Source organism: Struthio camelus, chromosome Z (assembly GCF_040807025.1).
Source record: "Struthio camelus isolate bStrCam1 chromosome Z, bStrCam1.hap1, whole genome shotgun sequence".
In the NCBI taxonomy this organism is placed as follows: domain Eukaryota; kingdom Metazoa; phylum Chordata; class Aves; order Struthioniformes; family Struthionidae; genus Struthio; species Struthio camelus.
This window is the reverse complement of record NC_090982.1, coordinates 74726188-74743196: the sequence shown is the minus strand read 5'-3', so window position 1 is coordinate 74743196 and position 17009 is coordinate 74726188. Positions and strand designations below refer to the sequence as shown.

The following is a 17009-nucleotide window of genomic DNA, read 5'->3' as shown; positions in this document are numbered from 1 at the left end:
AAAGCGCTTAAAATTCTGTAAAATGTAATAAACATCCTGGCATGCAAATAATTTCCAAGATGTTCCCTAAAGCTTTCATTCTATATGTCATTTTCACTCAAATAACAGAACCAAAGTTTTTTTTATAGTGATTGTGTGTTACTGTCTTTACAGGATAACTGGCACAATAAAATCTGGAAGTCATATTGGTATGAGCTTTGATTATTAATTGTACAGTATAACAGTCTTAATATCTCTCTGGTCTGATTTTTTTTTTTTAAATCATGTTTTCTGTTCCCTCCCTCAACCTACAAGCTCCTTCACAAGTCTATTTGTGTAACGATACAAAGTTATTTTAAAAACATTAACTTCTCTATTTAAGGTATAAACTTAAACACTCCCAGTCTTCTACAGAAAGTTCTGTTAACGGAGAGCTTCTGAAGTTGATCTGCCACTGACAGGAAATTTCTCTTCTGCCAATCAGAACTGCTTTAGGAGGCTCATGTTCCCTTGGCTGAACTGAATTGGCTGTATGTGCAGAGTTGTGCACCAGCCTATGCCTGGTAGAAGAAGGAGCAGGTACAAGCAACTAGGAAGGAAAGAACTTTAAGCCAAATACCAAAAACATACCAATTAGCGCGTTTTACAATAAAGGCCAGTAAAAGAGCGGCCAATTACCAGTTCTAATACTGGTCCTATTAACATCAATCAACTCAATACTTGATGTAAGCAAATGTGTGATTTAGCAGGGTTAAAGCTATGAGGAGAATAACCAGAGTTAGGATTATTTAATCAATATATAATAAAAACAGCTGTGTTATTACCTACAGATTTTCTTAGCTTGCATTTGTGTAAAGCCCAGCTCCATCGGAGAGACACCACCTTCCTCTATAAGATCATTAATGACGTCAGTAACACCACTCAGGCCAGTAATTTGCAGGGGATCTTCTGAAGATCTTAAAGAGGGGGGAGGGGAAAGAAATTGTTACTGATTTAAAGTAGAATATGCTTCTAAGAACAACAAGCTAAAAATCCTTCCGTTTACACTCAAAATGAGAACATCCATGTTGTTTTACCAAAATCCTTTAGACTGAATTTTCTTTCTCCCCAACATCTCATTGTGTTACTACACACAGAACAATACATTAAGGGAGTGTGCAAATGCACTGTCTTTAAAAAGTTACCAGCCATCACCTTATTAGCTTCACTGTCATCCCGCAGGCGGCAAATTTTGTCACTCTCCTGTGTGAATGAGACAGAATGAGTGAGATCTCGCTAATGTGAGGAGCCTGGCAGCAAAGAGGGGTCTGAATGCAGCATCAGGAAACATGGCCCTAGCCCAAGATGGACTACCTGAGGTCCACTAGGGTGGACATGAGCAGAGCTGCCCCTGAGGAGGCTCAGGGTGGCAGCCCAGGCGGCTAGGAACACCCACAGGGCTTGTATTGCTGCACATGCTGAGCTGAAGCTGCAGGACACTGCCTGTTTCAGGAACCCTGACTCTCAAGGACCTTTTGACCCAGCCAGCTGAGCACCAAGGACCAGCGTGAGTGCGAGAGTGGTTTTACCTGAATTCTGCACATTTCTCTCCTCTATTTTAATCAATCGCTCTCAAGAAAAGCTAAATCTACATGTAGCTTACTACTGTAAGCTACAGTTACTTCGAGTCACTCCTTTGGGTAAAATCATGATCTGCTAAAGATGGCCTCACACCCCCTCCTCAAAGTCATGTAATCACTCCGTAATCTGCTTCAGTCACAACAACCAGTTTGGCTTAAAATATTTAAACAATAACCTAAACCATACATTTTACCACTATGCTTTAGGTAATATTTATTAAGGAATTAACTGTAAGCAGAATGATTAGCAAGACATGGAAGCCAGCTACTTTTTTCCCCTGCAAAGCTGGATCCAGATGATAAGCAGCAGTTAACAGCTTAAAGTATGTATGCCAGCCCATTTCCCTTTAATGGATAAATCATTCCACTTTTGAAATCTTCAGTCTGTTGCTCTACATTGTTCATATGGTAATTTCTAGTGGCAGTCATCCTCCGTAGGCAAGATTTTGCAAATAGGAGAAACATCAACAAACGCACACAGACATTCTACGTTAACAACTCCGTTGCTTTTAAGTAGAAGGCAGTTTTGAATGATCAACAGAATGCTTTGGATAAAACAAATTTAACAGGCACTACCAAACAGACACTACAGAATGAGTTTCTAAAACTGGCTAATAAATAGGCTTCCATTCAGTTTGAAAACTAATGTTTGAACTTTTACATAAGTGACAGTTTTACACTGAGAGTCCCCTTTTTGGTAGGAGTTTAAAATAAACTAATTTTCAACCAAATCATCAGTTTTGTCAAAACACATACCTACGAGTTAATTCTTCATGTACATGAAAGTCTGAAAAAGAAACAGCCACTGTTAATAAAAACTGCATATTTGTAAACAAGCTAACAATACATATATTAAACAGCTTGAGGGATAACACACAGAAATATGTGGACCTGAATATGTTCACCTTAAAAATAAATGAATATTGTACATAGTCTTAATGTCCTGTGATCTACAGCCACATTAATACAGAGTCTTCAGAGAACATTTATTAACAGCTCCCTGACCGGCAGGGATAGTTTTAGTGGGAAGATGAGGTCACTGTTGTCAGTTTTCTGCCCTGCCCTATCCCTCCTCCTTTTAATGCTACTTCAGTTAGCTTCTGATCCCTTCTGATTAACTGTACAGCTTTTTATGGAAAATAAGCAATTTCCACTTACTCAAAAAAGCCAGGCTATGAACTGCAGGGATTCAGGGAGTGTGGCTGAAGAACAAAGTCAAGTCCAGCAAAGGGCTACAAAGATGATTAAGGCACTGGAGCATCTCTCATATGAGAAAAGGCTGAGAGAGCAGGGATTGTTTAGCCCAGAGAAGAGAAGATTGAGTAGGGAATCCTATCAATATGTATAATAAATATCTGAAGAGAGGGTGTAAGGAAGACTGAGCCAGACTCTTTTCAGTGGTGCCCAGCGACAGGACGAGAGGCAATGGGCACAAACTGAAACATAGGAAGTTCTATCGGAATCTAAGGTAAAACTTTTTTTACTGTGAGGGTGACTGGAACAAATTTAAGCACTGGAACAGGCTGCCCAGAGAGGTTGTGGAGTCTCCACCTTTGGAGATATTCAAAAGCTGTCTGGACACAGTCCTGGACAGCCAGCTGTAGGTAGCCTTGCTTGAGCAGTGGGGTTGGACTAGACGATCTCCAGAGGTCCCTTCCAATCTCAACCATTCTGTGACTCTGAATAGCACAGATGCGTAGACAGTGTGGGTAGAACAGAGAGCTGCGGACAAGAGCACCATCATCCTTCCTAAGCTAAACTGTACTCATTCATCAAATTACAGTTGTAACTCAGTATCACCTACAGTTTTCTTAGCTTGCAAATAACAGGTTTGTATTTAAAGGGGCAACTATAAATGTTGTAATATTTATATAATTTATCTAGCTGTGCACATCATTTGAGTTTCACTGCTGCTACATGCAGATATATGAACTATGTTTTAATACCCTTTAAGGTAGACTGCTGAAAACATGACTGGCAAATGCATTTTTGCAAATATATATAATATATTTATATACATATTATAATATATATATATATTAATTACATATAATATAATAGATATAATATTATAATTATAAAATATATAATATTTTATATATATACACACACACAAAACACACCAACTGTATACATAATTACTAGAAGCTTGAAAGCAAGCCATACAGGAAACAGATAAAATATGATAGCCTACATTTTCAAACATACAGAATACATTGCTTGCACAGTGAATTTTCCTCCTTCTTTTAATGCTACTGTAGTCTTCATAACTACAAATGCAGTATTAAGCTTGCAAAAAGAAATGAGACCTCATGAAATAATGTTTTATGACATAGCTAGTAGTTACCACGTAGTGATATAAAACAATTTATTTTGCTTAGGTGGACTGTATTTAACTGAAATCTCATCTCTAACATATAGGAGAACACCACAGATGATAAAGACAGCTATGGGAGGAAGGTATGAGTGTTCTGTGGCACTGTGCCTGTTTAGATTCATGGTACTACTTCAGTAAATAATTACGAAACAGCATAGTGAACGGCTTCAGAATTACACCCAAAGCTATTAACTTTCCTTCAATAACATTGCAGATGGAGTAAATTTGAGTACAAGCATAATTCACTGCTGAACTGTTTTTGAAGTTCAGTGACACTGTACCACCATACAACATAAAATGCTCATTAGCATCACACAACATTCTGTTCAACAGTAATGAGAAAGTGTTAATACAAGGGAGAAAAGGTTTGCTCATCTTTAAAAGGAGAAAAAGGGAAAAATAAATATAAAAATGATACCAGCACATGACGACTTTATGCCACTGGGAAAGTTAGAAGCAGAAGCTGCAGAGGCAGAAGAGGGCACTTCCAATGTCGTATAACTGGGTACAGGATGTTCCAGTTTTAACCCTTTCTTTTCATCATCCATAACATCTGCAAAAATCAGGCCTGTCGAATAATGTTCTGATCCCGTGGAAAAAACAACATAGTAATTAACATAGACCAATGAACAAAAACATAATGCAAAAACTCACATAGCTTGCGTTAGTGCCACATTTAGTTATGTTTCCAACCTAGACCAATTTGAAGTTATAATTTTCAGGGGCTCCTTGGCAAAGTATAGCAGCTCTAAGTAAGTATATACTACAATCAATTGTTATGCTAACAATAAATTATTCAATACACCAGTTCTAGCAAACAGTTAAGTAGATGTAAGCTTTTATTAAGATGAGAAGATATTAAAATACATAGCCACCAAAGACATATGAAAAAAGTTTCATTACATACAAAGAGCAAACTTCACATCCATTTATCAGCAAGCAAAGCCCTCAAAAGCACCAACTTCGGTTTTATGAGATAACAGAAATATATACTATCATCTTTAAAACTGAAGACCAGGTCCCGTACTATGCTTTTGGAAAAGATTAAAGTATATAAATATTTTCAAGTATATTTCGGCTGAGGCATTATTCATAACATTACTCAAATTTTCTACCTTTGATTTTCTTTCAATTTGTAAATGTTTGATGCATTTTTCAATATATTTTTTGTCATAGCGTTACACTTCAGTGGAAAAAAAAAGTTTGCCAAGTTTCAATCCAAAGTTTACCATCCTTCAGTTAACTGAACACGTACCATCACCAATGATTCCAGCACCTTCAGAGATTGAGGGATGAGCACCAAGGTCTGCATTGGCAGCCATTTCAAAATCTTCTATTATTTTCACTAGCTATGAATGAAGCAGCAAAACCCATTAACAATATATTCTTCAAAGTATTTCTGACAATTACATAGCAGATATTCTTGCAAAGATTGCTTTACATACACTTTTTTTCTCAGAAGCACGTAAGTATTTTACTGAAGTATCCCTAATCAAAACAAAGAAAATTATTCAGGAATCAAAGTAGCTCAAGTAGACTTTTTCATTTAAACAGTTTCTTAATGTATTTTTTCTAAAAAATAAAAAAATAAAAAAAATCCATATTCTTCCTAAGTCAAGAGTTTCCAGAAAGCGAAAATAGAAAGTGAAAACTAAAACTGACTATCCCAGGTTGAGACAATTGATTTATCAGTATTCTTACATATAACTGATTTCCAATACATAAGAAATTGTTACAAAAGGAATAATGATGAACTGGTGTGCACTGAAAGAAGGGCAAAATAGAAAATCAGCTTATTTTCAGTGAACAGGATGTGGGCTAGATATTCAGAAGAAGTTTTTAATCCTTAAGTGCAGCAAAATGATGGAACAAAGAGAGGGCACGTCAGATTTTTTTCACTGCATGCTTTTAAAAAGCAGATTAGATAATCACCTGGAGGAACGATTTAAGTGATTAAGCGAACCAGGTCCGTGCAATAATTGTTTGCAGGTGACACATTGAGGTCCTTACATTTCTGTGAATATTCGGGAGGGCAGGGAATGGACACTATCATTTCGAATGACTATATAAAGAGTAAACGCTGTGAAATTACACAAAGTAATATTGAATTCATTCAGTATTAAGCCAGTTCCCCAAGAAGTGGAAATTGGCTTAGTTTTTTTTAGTGTGCTAAGAAAATAAGAAAATTTTATACCAGCTAGGTAAAATCAGAACCTATTGGCTAATGCTTAAAATAGTCACTCCCATGGTGTTCTAAACTTCATTAAAATTTCAAAGTAAGAGGAAGAAATATTACGAACATTCCCCGTTTCGCAGAAATGTAAAGTAAATCACACCTGAATTTTTTAGGAAATTAAATGCAGCATTAAGAAGCCAGATTCTGTTGCCAATTTTTAATTTCTTATCAGATTTTTGTCACAGCTTATAAAACAGTATTTCCTGAACTACGTATAAGACCACCCAAATGCACTATGTCCAAAATATGTTTATTTTTATTTATATATTTAGATTTATTAAAATGCAAACAATATAAATATTTTATAAAATAAATAGTAACAGTTTCCAGAAATAGTCTCATAATATTTTGCAGAAGCAAAATGGCAGAAATCTTTGCTAAAAAGATCTCTTGCTGCGTCTGAAGTTTTGGGCGATTCCACCCTCCCAGTTCTAGGGAAATTGCATATACTGTGCTCATTCAATAAGAACGTTGTCAGTCTGGCAAGCATGCGGTCTACTCTAAGTAACTATGGGAGCCAACAGATTCAGCACTAAATATGAAAGAATTGTACACTATTCTCTCTCTCAACATATACTAAGCAAGCTTGAAAACACGTCATTCCAAAAATCTAAATTTTGTCTTTAATTAAAGAGGAAATAGGAACTATTTCAGCCACAAAGGCTAGCAGTCTGAACTCACCAGTCTAGTATTGCTGAAATCCTTCTCCATGTTTTCTGCTATGTTCTGAAGTGTCTGTAGCTGTATATCCATTTCCTGCAACTTTGTGGAAAAGTATTCTTTGCCAATTATTTTGGCAGGCAGCCCTGAAGAACAAAAAGTTCTGGCATCCTCATGTAACATGTTCCAAGTTATATCATCTCTAGCAGAATTAGACGTTTTATCTTCCTTTTGTATTTGGATTGATACATTCTTGAGATGATTGTCTTGAAATAAAAAAAGAGAGTGCACCAGCATATCAGAACTAACTACAAACATTTAAGTACTGAAAATGATTAGGGATAGCTTACTATACGTAACATCTATTGGCAGTTAAGGATCATCATGAAAAGGTTAAATGTATGAATGTTTCGATCGATAAGACTAAAGAAGTAGGATGTGAGTGGAGGAAAGGCCATGAGTTTTTCTGTGGCAGGTAAGGATACTACAATCAAAATATATAGCCTTTTTCTGATTAAAAAAAAAAAAGATGGTTTACCTTTCTTCTGAAACTCCTCAGGTGGTATACTAGTAACAGAATCTATCATGTGATGAAGTGTTGCAGAAGACGAAATTTCAAACTCCTCATTTCGCTGTGTAGTAACTGTCTCTTCTGCAGATTCAGGTATGACGGGCAAAACTTTAAGTAGGTCACTGTCCTCAATGTCAATCACATTGATATATTTATGTCCATTCTAAACAAGAACAAGATCATGAAGAATTATACAGTATGTGGTCTGAGTAGCAAACTGTTAATCATTTCCTGTGCTTACCTCTTACCACTTTGAGTTGAGACTTTTTATTTCAAAGAGAGAATAACTGCATTTTTTCTACAGTATTATACAACTGAGCTATCCAGATACGAAGAATCAAAATTCATGTGATATTCATGTGACAAATAGCATATTTTAAGTGTATTTTAACCATATATTTATTGCATCACTAACCACATCAGGTGCATCAGACAAGGAAGGTGGTAAAGGTGTCTCATTCTCTTCAGTGGGGAGGTATAAATACATGTCTTGTGGTAACATCTCAGGGACACTTAATGATTCTACAAGAAAAGAATAATTATCAGAATTATATTTACAGTAAAAAACCTGAAACTTTAGACAAACTGTTTGGAAACCGGTCTGCATTCTCTAAACAATAAGAAAAGCTTTGATCAGCAATGTTTAAAAATAAGGATAAATAATGTAGCTTAATAGGTTTCTTTAATGTTTGTATATAACAAAATCTATTACTATTTATTTTTCATTTTTGTGATAAATTAGCAAAAAACCACTCGAAGGATTAAAACCAAAGCAACATGCTACAGTATAAATGGCAAATCATTTCCAAATCTGTTCTGAATACTTAAAAAAAAAAAAAAAATGTCTTCACTTGATCCAGAAAAAGGTACTATTTTGCTAGAAAAATCTTTGGTAAACCATTTGCAAAGAAGTAAACAGTATAGTAAAATAATCTTCCAAATGAAGCAATGCTGGCTTTGAAAGAAAGGAAAAATTACCTGTAAAGAATGCTCATGGGCTAGCATAGGGAAAATAAACTTAAGTAATGAATCTTAAGCAGTACAGTTTAGTGAGGAGTTAAAAATGGGGGTACAAAAAGCCAAAATAAAATAAATCATCCTTTTTACCACCCCCTCCCCCTTCCCCCCCCCCCCCACACGTTTACCTTGTTATTTTATGTTTTACAAACTAAACCAAAAGACAACTGATTAGGAAGAAAACTCTTGTCTAAGAATGGAACACTGATACTTAAACATATAGCTACTACACAACTTAACAGATATGTGCAACAGCTGTGTAATCAGTGGAGCTAATAGAGCTTGATTTCATGTGGAACTGTGATCTTCGTCCTAACACCCCATTGCTCAATCCTCTCGGTCTAAAGTAGCCCCAGTTCTGGAAGACTGAGGAACACATGCAGTGAGTTTGGAGCAGCACGTATGCTGACAGGCTAGCCACCACACACTCGCAGGTTGGCCAGTCATCTACCACCACGCACACACATTACAAAACGACTAAGCTCTTCCTCAGAATTAGTATCTCTGAGGATAGCAGTTTTGGCCTCTCTTGTTGGTGTCAGCTTAAGGAAATTGCTACAAATAATTATTTCGAGACTTTCATGCGTAAGCTTACAGACAATAAAATCCTTAAGAAACCAAGTGAAAAATCCACAAACATATCTCCTAATACAGACATACAAAAAGTATGGGTCCACTGCACTATATTAAAAAACAAACAAACAAAAAACCCACAGACATAGCCAAACTTTTCATATACAATATTGTTATTATTTCACATTAGGTTTCAAGAACAAATAGGATAAATTAAGTGCCTTATCTATACCCTGCATTAAGCTACGTCATGTACAAAAAAAAATATTACAATCCATAAACAAAGGAGAGAAAGACATAAGCCACACCTGGTACAGGAACTGACATGAATGACTGACTTTTTCCAACTTCAGAAACCAAATTTCTAGCATCAGTTCCAACATCCTGATACGATTTGGGCACTTGATGAGAAAAAAGAAAAACAAAAAGGGTAAATCTAAGGAAAGGCAAGAGGCTGATGGCATCGTTTCAACACGTTTCTGATTTTTCAGCTTAATATCAAACAAAATTTGGGGGGAAGAGATAGGGAAGCAATTTCAGTCATATGTGAAACAGTGCCGAAAATCTATATGGATAAAACCAAGTTAAAAGGAGCTTCCAAGAAAATTTCACAGCAGGTTTGGCTCACAGACAGCATATGGATCCTCTTAAATAACTGCATCAATAATTTTTTAAAATTTATAATTAATTTTAGCTAATAATTTTTTAATTTGTATTCTGATACCTTGTATTTTAATAGCTTCTTGAAACAAAAAGTTACAGCACCACAAACTGGTTTTCCCTCTAAAAAGTTACTCCATTTTGGAAACTGACCAAATACTGCAATTAACAAGAAGCAATACTGGAAATAACTGGTTGCAGGAGCCCAAACAGGTAGCACTTACCTGGATCAGTATTTGTACTTGCATCTTGAGTTTCTGCAGGTTTTTTTGTTGTAGAAGCCATGTAATGTAGGTCTGTTGAAGTAGTGAATGCTTCTCCCACTGTGTCTAAAATGCGATAACATGCAATAGTTATCCATAATGAGAGGAAGAATTAAAATCACTGCTTTCTCATATTTCTAGCTCAAAATCAAAAGCTCTAATAATATTTTTATTTCCATTTCTGACAGAAAATTTTAACATTTCACTAAATATATTTCATGAATGATACTGAGAAAAGTTCTGCACTACCTATTGTGTGCAAACAAATGCAACTGTATTGAAACTTACAATGTTAAAATCAAGGCTGAGTTTGGACTTGTAATTTTTAAACAGAATATTGTAATATGTTGTAAAACTGGAGTTTGTGTTATATTTTTAGAGTGGTAAATATTTAGATCATGTATATCTTTGCTTTCTTTCTACTGTTTTTACAGCGCTTTACAAGGCAGTATTTCTCCAGCGCCCAATTTCAGAGAATGGGATCCAGTTTTTTTCCCCTAGTAAGACTAAATATAATGCTGAGTTACTGTAATAGAAAGAAGAAAATCTTTCTATGAGCATGCTCTTTTTGCAAGCTAGAAAGATTATGTTAAAAGTTAATATAAGAGCTTTTTTAAGTTTCATGTAATTAGAATATGCATGCAAATAAAATTGGAAGAGTAAAACACACAACATTGATTTAAAATTTGAGAATATTGTTTACAATGTTCTTCTGCTCAATCACATGAACCATGATCACTGTGAACCTTAGTTACTGAAATTCACCCAACATACTCTTATTCTTTTTTACTGTCCATAGAAAAAACAAAAAGTAAACTTGGAATCTGTTTTCCATTACAAAGTCCATTGTCTGTCCTATATATACATAATTATAATATTACCACTTTTAAGGAAGCTTAAAATAGTGGAATTATTCTGAGTGGAATTATTCTCATGGATATGAGACCTTAAATTTGCCTGCAGCTCTCTTCCCCCCCCATCTCAGAAAAATACCTGTCCCAAAAAGAGAACTGAATTTCTGTTGTGCATCTTGAAAGGACTTCCTTATTTTCTGTGGAAAGATCCCATAAGCCATGATGTTGTCGTTTGTATTTTCACAGACTACAATATTGAGTTACTACATCTGGATGTCTTGTTATTATAGAATTTTCTTTCGATATTTAAAAAACTACTACTCAATTTATTTTATTTAAGCACCACAAGTATTAAAAACACTTGTACTTACCCAGGGAAATGAAGAAATCACCTCCAAGGTAAGAGGCAGCTTTTGCTTGTTGATCCTAATATTAAAAAAAAAAAAAGAATAATCTTAAAAAAAAAAAAAAAAGAAGAAATCCAATGACAATTACAGGATTTCCTGATGCTGTTAAAATTCCAATATATTTCCTTCGAGTGGCGATTAAAACAAAAAAAAAATCATTGTAACATACCTTTCCTACCCTCTTTCTTATTGTGCTTATTCTTTCTTGCTTTGTGGAATAACTGAGTATGTATCATTATTTCCCATTACGTATCTTGAGGGGGATCCTTAGTAACCTGAAAGTGACACTATAAAAATTCCTCATTCTTCTTTGAGTGTATGAAACATGCTACCTCTGCTATACCATAAGTAGCATCTCCCAGCAGTGATGAGGCTCTCCAACTGCTGTGCTGGATTGGGAAATCTCAAAGAAAGTATGGTACAGTCCAGAAATAGAGGCTGCTATTCTGGGTACTGAACGCCCCCGACTTTAAATCTAGTAAGGGTAAGTATAACTCAAAGATGTTAAAAGATGTCAAAAAGACCTCAGCAAACAAACAGAAAAAGTGCGTTAAGTCAAAACCTAACATGAGGTTACTCAATCTCAGTCAAGCAGCTGAGATAAATTGAGACTTCTTGCTCCCCACCCCTGCCTCTTAAATAGTCGTTTAGTCATGTGAAAAGAATAAAGCCTGGAACATTTCTCCTAGAATTACTGCTAGGCTAAAAATTTTCTCTAGCTGTTAAGTGTTTGCATATACATTTACCTTCTATATGTACATACTGACAAACATGCTAAGAAAACAGACAAGTTCATGTCCCAGTTTTAAAGATTTGTATCAGTAAGGCAGAAGTTACCTCCTATTTTAAACATTCATATGAAAAAAACAAGAAGCAAACTTGGACTCTCTTTTCCATTCCGAATCTCCTGTTTACAGGAAATGCAAGTATATTAATGAAAGGTGTATACCATTTCTAGGGAGAACGTGGAAAAGATGTGATTGTTTTGGTTTACAGTTTGCTTCCCGTTTCTCCTTTTAATGTCTGAGTGGAGAAAAGCAAAGGAAAAATATTTTTTTATACCCCCATCTCTGATTTATCAACCATCTCTGTATCACTAATACTGATGACGGAGTCATCTGGGCGGAAGGTCACACTTGGTTTCTTCTTTTCCTCCTCCCCTTTCATTTGTTTCTCATCACACCTGTCAATACATTAATTACAAATAAAAAATACTGCCTTTTAGTAATAGAAATATCTATCATTGTTTTGTAAGAAAAATTACTATTAAGAAATATATACTGAAATAAAGGTACCCAGCAAATCATTTCAGAAACGGGACATAGCAAATAGCCAGGAGACAAACACACCTTCAACCACACATACAGATATAAAAAAATTGTCTCCTAGTTGCAGAGATGATTGTTTGTAGTAACACCTTATAAAAGCAATAGCTCCTTGAAAACATTTCCCCACTTCAACGTTCTTCCTGTTCTCCTGGTAAAAGCAAAAGCCACTGGATGCTCTAATGATCTACTGCTTCTGCTGTGTCTTTACTAATATTTACTATGTTAACCTTCTCAAACAAAATTACGTCCAATCTCCATTCCTTTGAAGCTGTTGTAAACTCTCCCACTGATTTCAAAGGTATGAGGTGTAAGTTACCAGTGAGCCTTTCAAAACGAAGACCCATTTTAAAAGTTTGGCTTGCCTTTTTCTATTCTGTACATCACTTGCTTCAAATGGTTCAACGTCAGTTTTCAGTAACTGGATAGGTTCAGCCTGGTCCTGTCCAATGGAAGCACTGGGCACAGTACGATGCTGGTGGCGTTGCTCAAACGCAATGAGCTTTTGAAGTGGAATGAGTGTTGGTACCTGAAAGTATTCAGAGAGAGAAGCAAAAACGAAAGAGTGATAAAGGAGACTGGGTGGGGGTGGTGGAATTTTTAAAATTCCATTTCTGTCCTTCCCAAGAGAGGATTTATTCCAGCTTTCTTCGTATGCCTGTAAATAATTGTATTTACGTTCTGTAAAAGCAGCACCGTTTTTTACTACATAAACCATCACCAGTATTTTTGGTGAGCAGCTTCTTTATGCATGCAGCACTAATGCATCGAATGTTGATCAACTATGGAACGTGGAATCAATCTAAGGTTGTTACAAACATTTCCAAGTCTGCCCTCCTGCCTCATACTGATATGCCGACAGAAGGTACCTTCATTCCAGATCTCTTCTGGCTGCTGTGCTGAACACTTCCAAATTCCATAATCTGGAAGCATTAACTTATTTTTGATGAATAAGAAACTGTGAAATTGGAAAAAAAAAAATTGCAACTTAAAAAAAATGCATCAAATCCATTACCTTCTTTTTTTGAGGTAGATCAGCATGTAGCAATGATATTCCTGTGTGCTGCAGCGTTCCTCTGAAGTCAGTTTCCTTTGTTATAGGTTTAACGGGTATTAAAGTAGTAGTGACTGGCTGTCTTACAACTGATAGAAGTTTAGGTACTGGGTCAAGCTGCAAATGCAGTAGTGGCATATCAGCCAACTTCTTGCGGATCAGTGCTTTGTCCATATTCACATCTGCAGAGAACTGCTCCTGAGGTGAAACTTCTTGCTGTCGTTTATAATGATCTGGATGTAGATGTCTGGAAGGTCCCTTATGTACAGTTTCTGCCCATCTTTTCTCTTCCTCATATGTTTGCCTTAGGATCTTGGGGTCATATCTACTCACATTCAAACGTGCTGTTGACTTGCTCCATTTTCTTGGCGTATATGATGACTGATGGCTGCATAAGGAATCCGATGAACTCCAAGCTAGTCGTGGTACTGGGGGTGGTCTAGCAAAAGCTGGTGAAATTTCTATTGGATGTAAATATGGTGGTTTGAAACGATAACCTGATTCAAGTTTAAGCAAAGGAAATCCATTTGAGTAATTTCGGGTTTTTTTAATAGGGATAAGCTTGGGTGTTTTCTGAACATCTGAGGAAGGAGCTAAGAGATGAAGTGGTTTAGCAGGTGCTGGAGAAGGTAAGGTTTGAGATGGTGGAATAAATCCTGTTTCACTGGAGTGGTTTTCTAATAGGCTTAAAGAAACATTCACATCCAGATGATTCTAAATCAGAAAAGCAAACAAAACAGCATTTACAGGTACCTCGAAATAGGAATCACAGATTAAATATGCACACAAATGGTATACATTCCTTTTTGTCTAAGGTAATCACTACAAAATCATTTCCCAAATTAACAGATAGGATAACATATCAGATATCCAGATTAGTCTTCATAAATAACCCCTTGTTATACCTACTTCAGTAAGGCCATCGTTGCTTTCATCTCTTAAACTATTCCTTGTTTGAAAGCCAGAGCTCTTATCAGATTCTCCTTTATCTTCTTGAGTGGGCAGCTGTGTTTTTAGACAAGCATTTGCAGAACGTGAAGATTTTTCACAGTCACTGCCTTTTGTGGTGTGTGAAGGTTGGCTTCCTTCCAGGTGAGCAGATTGAGACTGTTGCAAAATCTGCTGCACATTCGGCAGGCTGGCAAAGGATGATTGCACTATTTGCATTAAAGTCATGAAGTTGATTTGCTGTAGCTAGGATATACACACACACATACACAGAGTTGACACTGTAAAAAGCTTTAACACAGATCTTGGCAAAAATTACTGCTTTATAGCTGTTGATAATCCTGTTAATACAGAGGACAAAACAATAACATCTCAAAGTTTCAATAATAATTTATTTGTGTGGTTGTTTACTGAAATGGAATTTCTTTTGTCCATAGACAAGTTATGTTAAAGGAAGTCTTCCTTTACTTTTGTCAGTGAAGTTTAAGGAAATCTAAGCCCACAAAGAATAATTTAAATATACCAACAAAAATGAATTTCTGCTATAGCTACAAAAGTCATTACAGCTTTAGAATCTTTCCTGACCTATATAAATGGAGCAAACTGAGTTATGCAAACTAAAATACATTAAAACTTTTGTACTTTTATCATTCCTTTTATTGGGTCAAAAGCATGTGTTAAATCTAAAACACATTTTCACAGTAGTTATCTAGAACTAGAAATCGCTGTCAAACACAACCAAACACAGAATACTTTAAAAACATTAACTTTTCCTACTGTTTGTTTTAAATAACATAGCTTAGATTGCATACATTATATTTTCAACAATTCAATGCCCTCACCTGAACTAATTTAAGCATTTCATCTTGGAGCGTCTGCCTGACAGTTTCTGATGTGCTCAGCCTCTCTTCTGTACAGACTTGCTTCTTGACTTCTTGCTGTTTTGTGCAAATGGAAGCACTGGAGTCAACACTTGACATGTCGGACACAACAGTCAGAGAAGGCTGACCATCTCTTCCAGAAATCTCTACATTACTTCAGAACAGAAGGAAAAAAACAAAACTATTAAAGACATTCTGAGTTCAGAAAACCTATACTAGGTGGTCTCAAAACAATCCAGTAAATTTGAAAGGTATTTGCATTTTTTTAAAGCATAATTAACTTACAAGTATAATGCAATAGCTGACACAGCGCAATCTTTATTCAAAAGGATATAAGAAATAGTTTTTCTAGTAATCCCTAATATACTGGATCAAAAATAATAGTAAAGAAGCAAGACCTGTCTGATTTTTTTAGTCATGGAGCTGCCTGAAACATTACCTTTGCTAGAGATACAGGCAGAAGATGATGCTGTTACAGAAAGAGGGCTGGTTAGTCATAAAACCAAAAAGCATTATTAGCTGATGTAAGAGAGATGGCCAAATTACTTTCACTTAAATAATTAAATGTTCATTTTTTAATTTCAAATAGACAAATGTAATTTCAGATCAGAAAGTAATTTTTAGCATTAAAATAACATGCACCAAATCACGCGATATATTGAATTTTCCAATTACTCCTAGATATAATTAGACCTTACAGTAGGTAAAGATGGTCAAATCAAGCAGATGAAGTACTTAAATGACATAAAAAGGGTTGGGATTTACATGAAGTTATAAAGAAACGAAAGGGCTTCATCCATATCATCAAAACTTGACCCAAAAGACAATCCTCTCAAGAGAGATGTTCAAGAGAGATGCTGATATTCTGAGGAGTACAGGCAACCTTTGCAGAACTCTTCACAACTGAACAGGATGGCCACAACGCATACCAAAAAATAAAAGTGTAAAGCAATGGCTGATGGGTAACATTGAAAAGGTTTTGCATATGGAAGCAGTGTGAAGGTGCACAGGAAATTATTTGGAAGACAATTAGAATGGCATGAAAAGTTAAATATGGAGAAAGGCCTTTTTTAAAAAAAAGACTGAAAAGACTGGCATGGAAAACTGGAGAAGGAAATGAGACTGCAGACAAGAAAAATGGTATCCGAAGGGATGTACACTTCAAATCTTTCTCTAAACTGAAATAACTCATAGTACAGAAGGTTGTTCCAGAAGCCAAAGCCTAAGACTGATGCTGACCCCTCTTTCCAATTCCAACTTTCTATTTATACACACAAACATATACATAACATTTCTATATAGCAGTTGCTGCTGAATATATGTTTTAATAATTTACAGAAGTATTATGAATAGAAGTTTATAACTATAATGTTATGTCTTAACAAAAAAAATGCTTAATACTCAAAGCATTGTAATATTAAAAATAAATACATTAGAAGTACAAACATGGAAAAGGGCACCTTAAAAGCCTACCTCAAAGTATCTTTAAATATTGCTCAGATGAGTATTTAATTACAATTATCTTTCATGGAAGATTTACGACCAAAAGCATCCCAGAGGTCTCCTTACAAAAGTAATGCTGGTC

The 17009-nt window shown here is 35.6% G+C and overlaps 1 protein-coding gene across 1 annotated transcript in view; it reads right to left on the bottom strand.

Moving 5' to 3' along the window:
- Nucleotides 1-17009, bottom strand: part of CPLANE1 (ciliogenesis and planar polarity effector complex subunit 1) — a 58002-nt gene that overhangs the window by 6618 nt on the left and 34375 nt on the right. The window contains exons 32-47 of the mRNA XM_068928056.1: nucleotides 15386-15578; nucleotides 14505-14789; nucleotides 13557-14309; nucleotides 12907-13070; nucleotides 12279-12399; nucleotides 11181-11235; nucleotides 9917-10021; nucleotides 9341-9433; nucleotides 7858-7964; nucleotides 7410-7605; nucleotides 6893-7137; nucleotides 5231-5324; nucleotides 4394-4558; nucleotides 2355-2385; nucleotides 1174-1221; nucleotides 804-935 (exon numbers count right to left, since the gene is read on the bottom strand). Coding sequence (XP_068784157.1) covers nucleotides 804-935; nucleotides 1174-1221; nucleotides 2355-2385; nucleotides 4394-4558; nucleotides 5231-5324; nucleotides 6893-7137; nucleotides 7410-7605; nucleotides 7858-7964; nucleotides 9341-9433; nucleotides 9917-10021; nucleotides 11181-11235; nucleotides 12279-12399; nucleotides 12907-13070; nucleotides 13557-14309; nucleotides 14505-14789; nucleotides 15386-15578 — 2787 coding nt within the window. The remainder of the gene's footprint in view (nucleotides 1-803; nucleotides 936-1173; nucleotides 1222-2354; nucleotides 2386-4393; nucleotides 4559-5230; nucleotides 5325-6892; nucleotides 7138-7409; nucleotides 7606-7857; nucleotides 7965-9340; nucleotides 9434-9916; nucleotides 10022-11180; nucleotides 11236-12278; nucleotides 12400-12906; nucleotides 13071-13556; nucleotides 14310-14504; nucleotides 14790-15385; nucleotides 15579-17009) is intronic.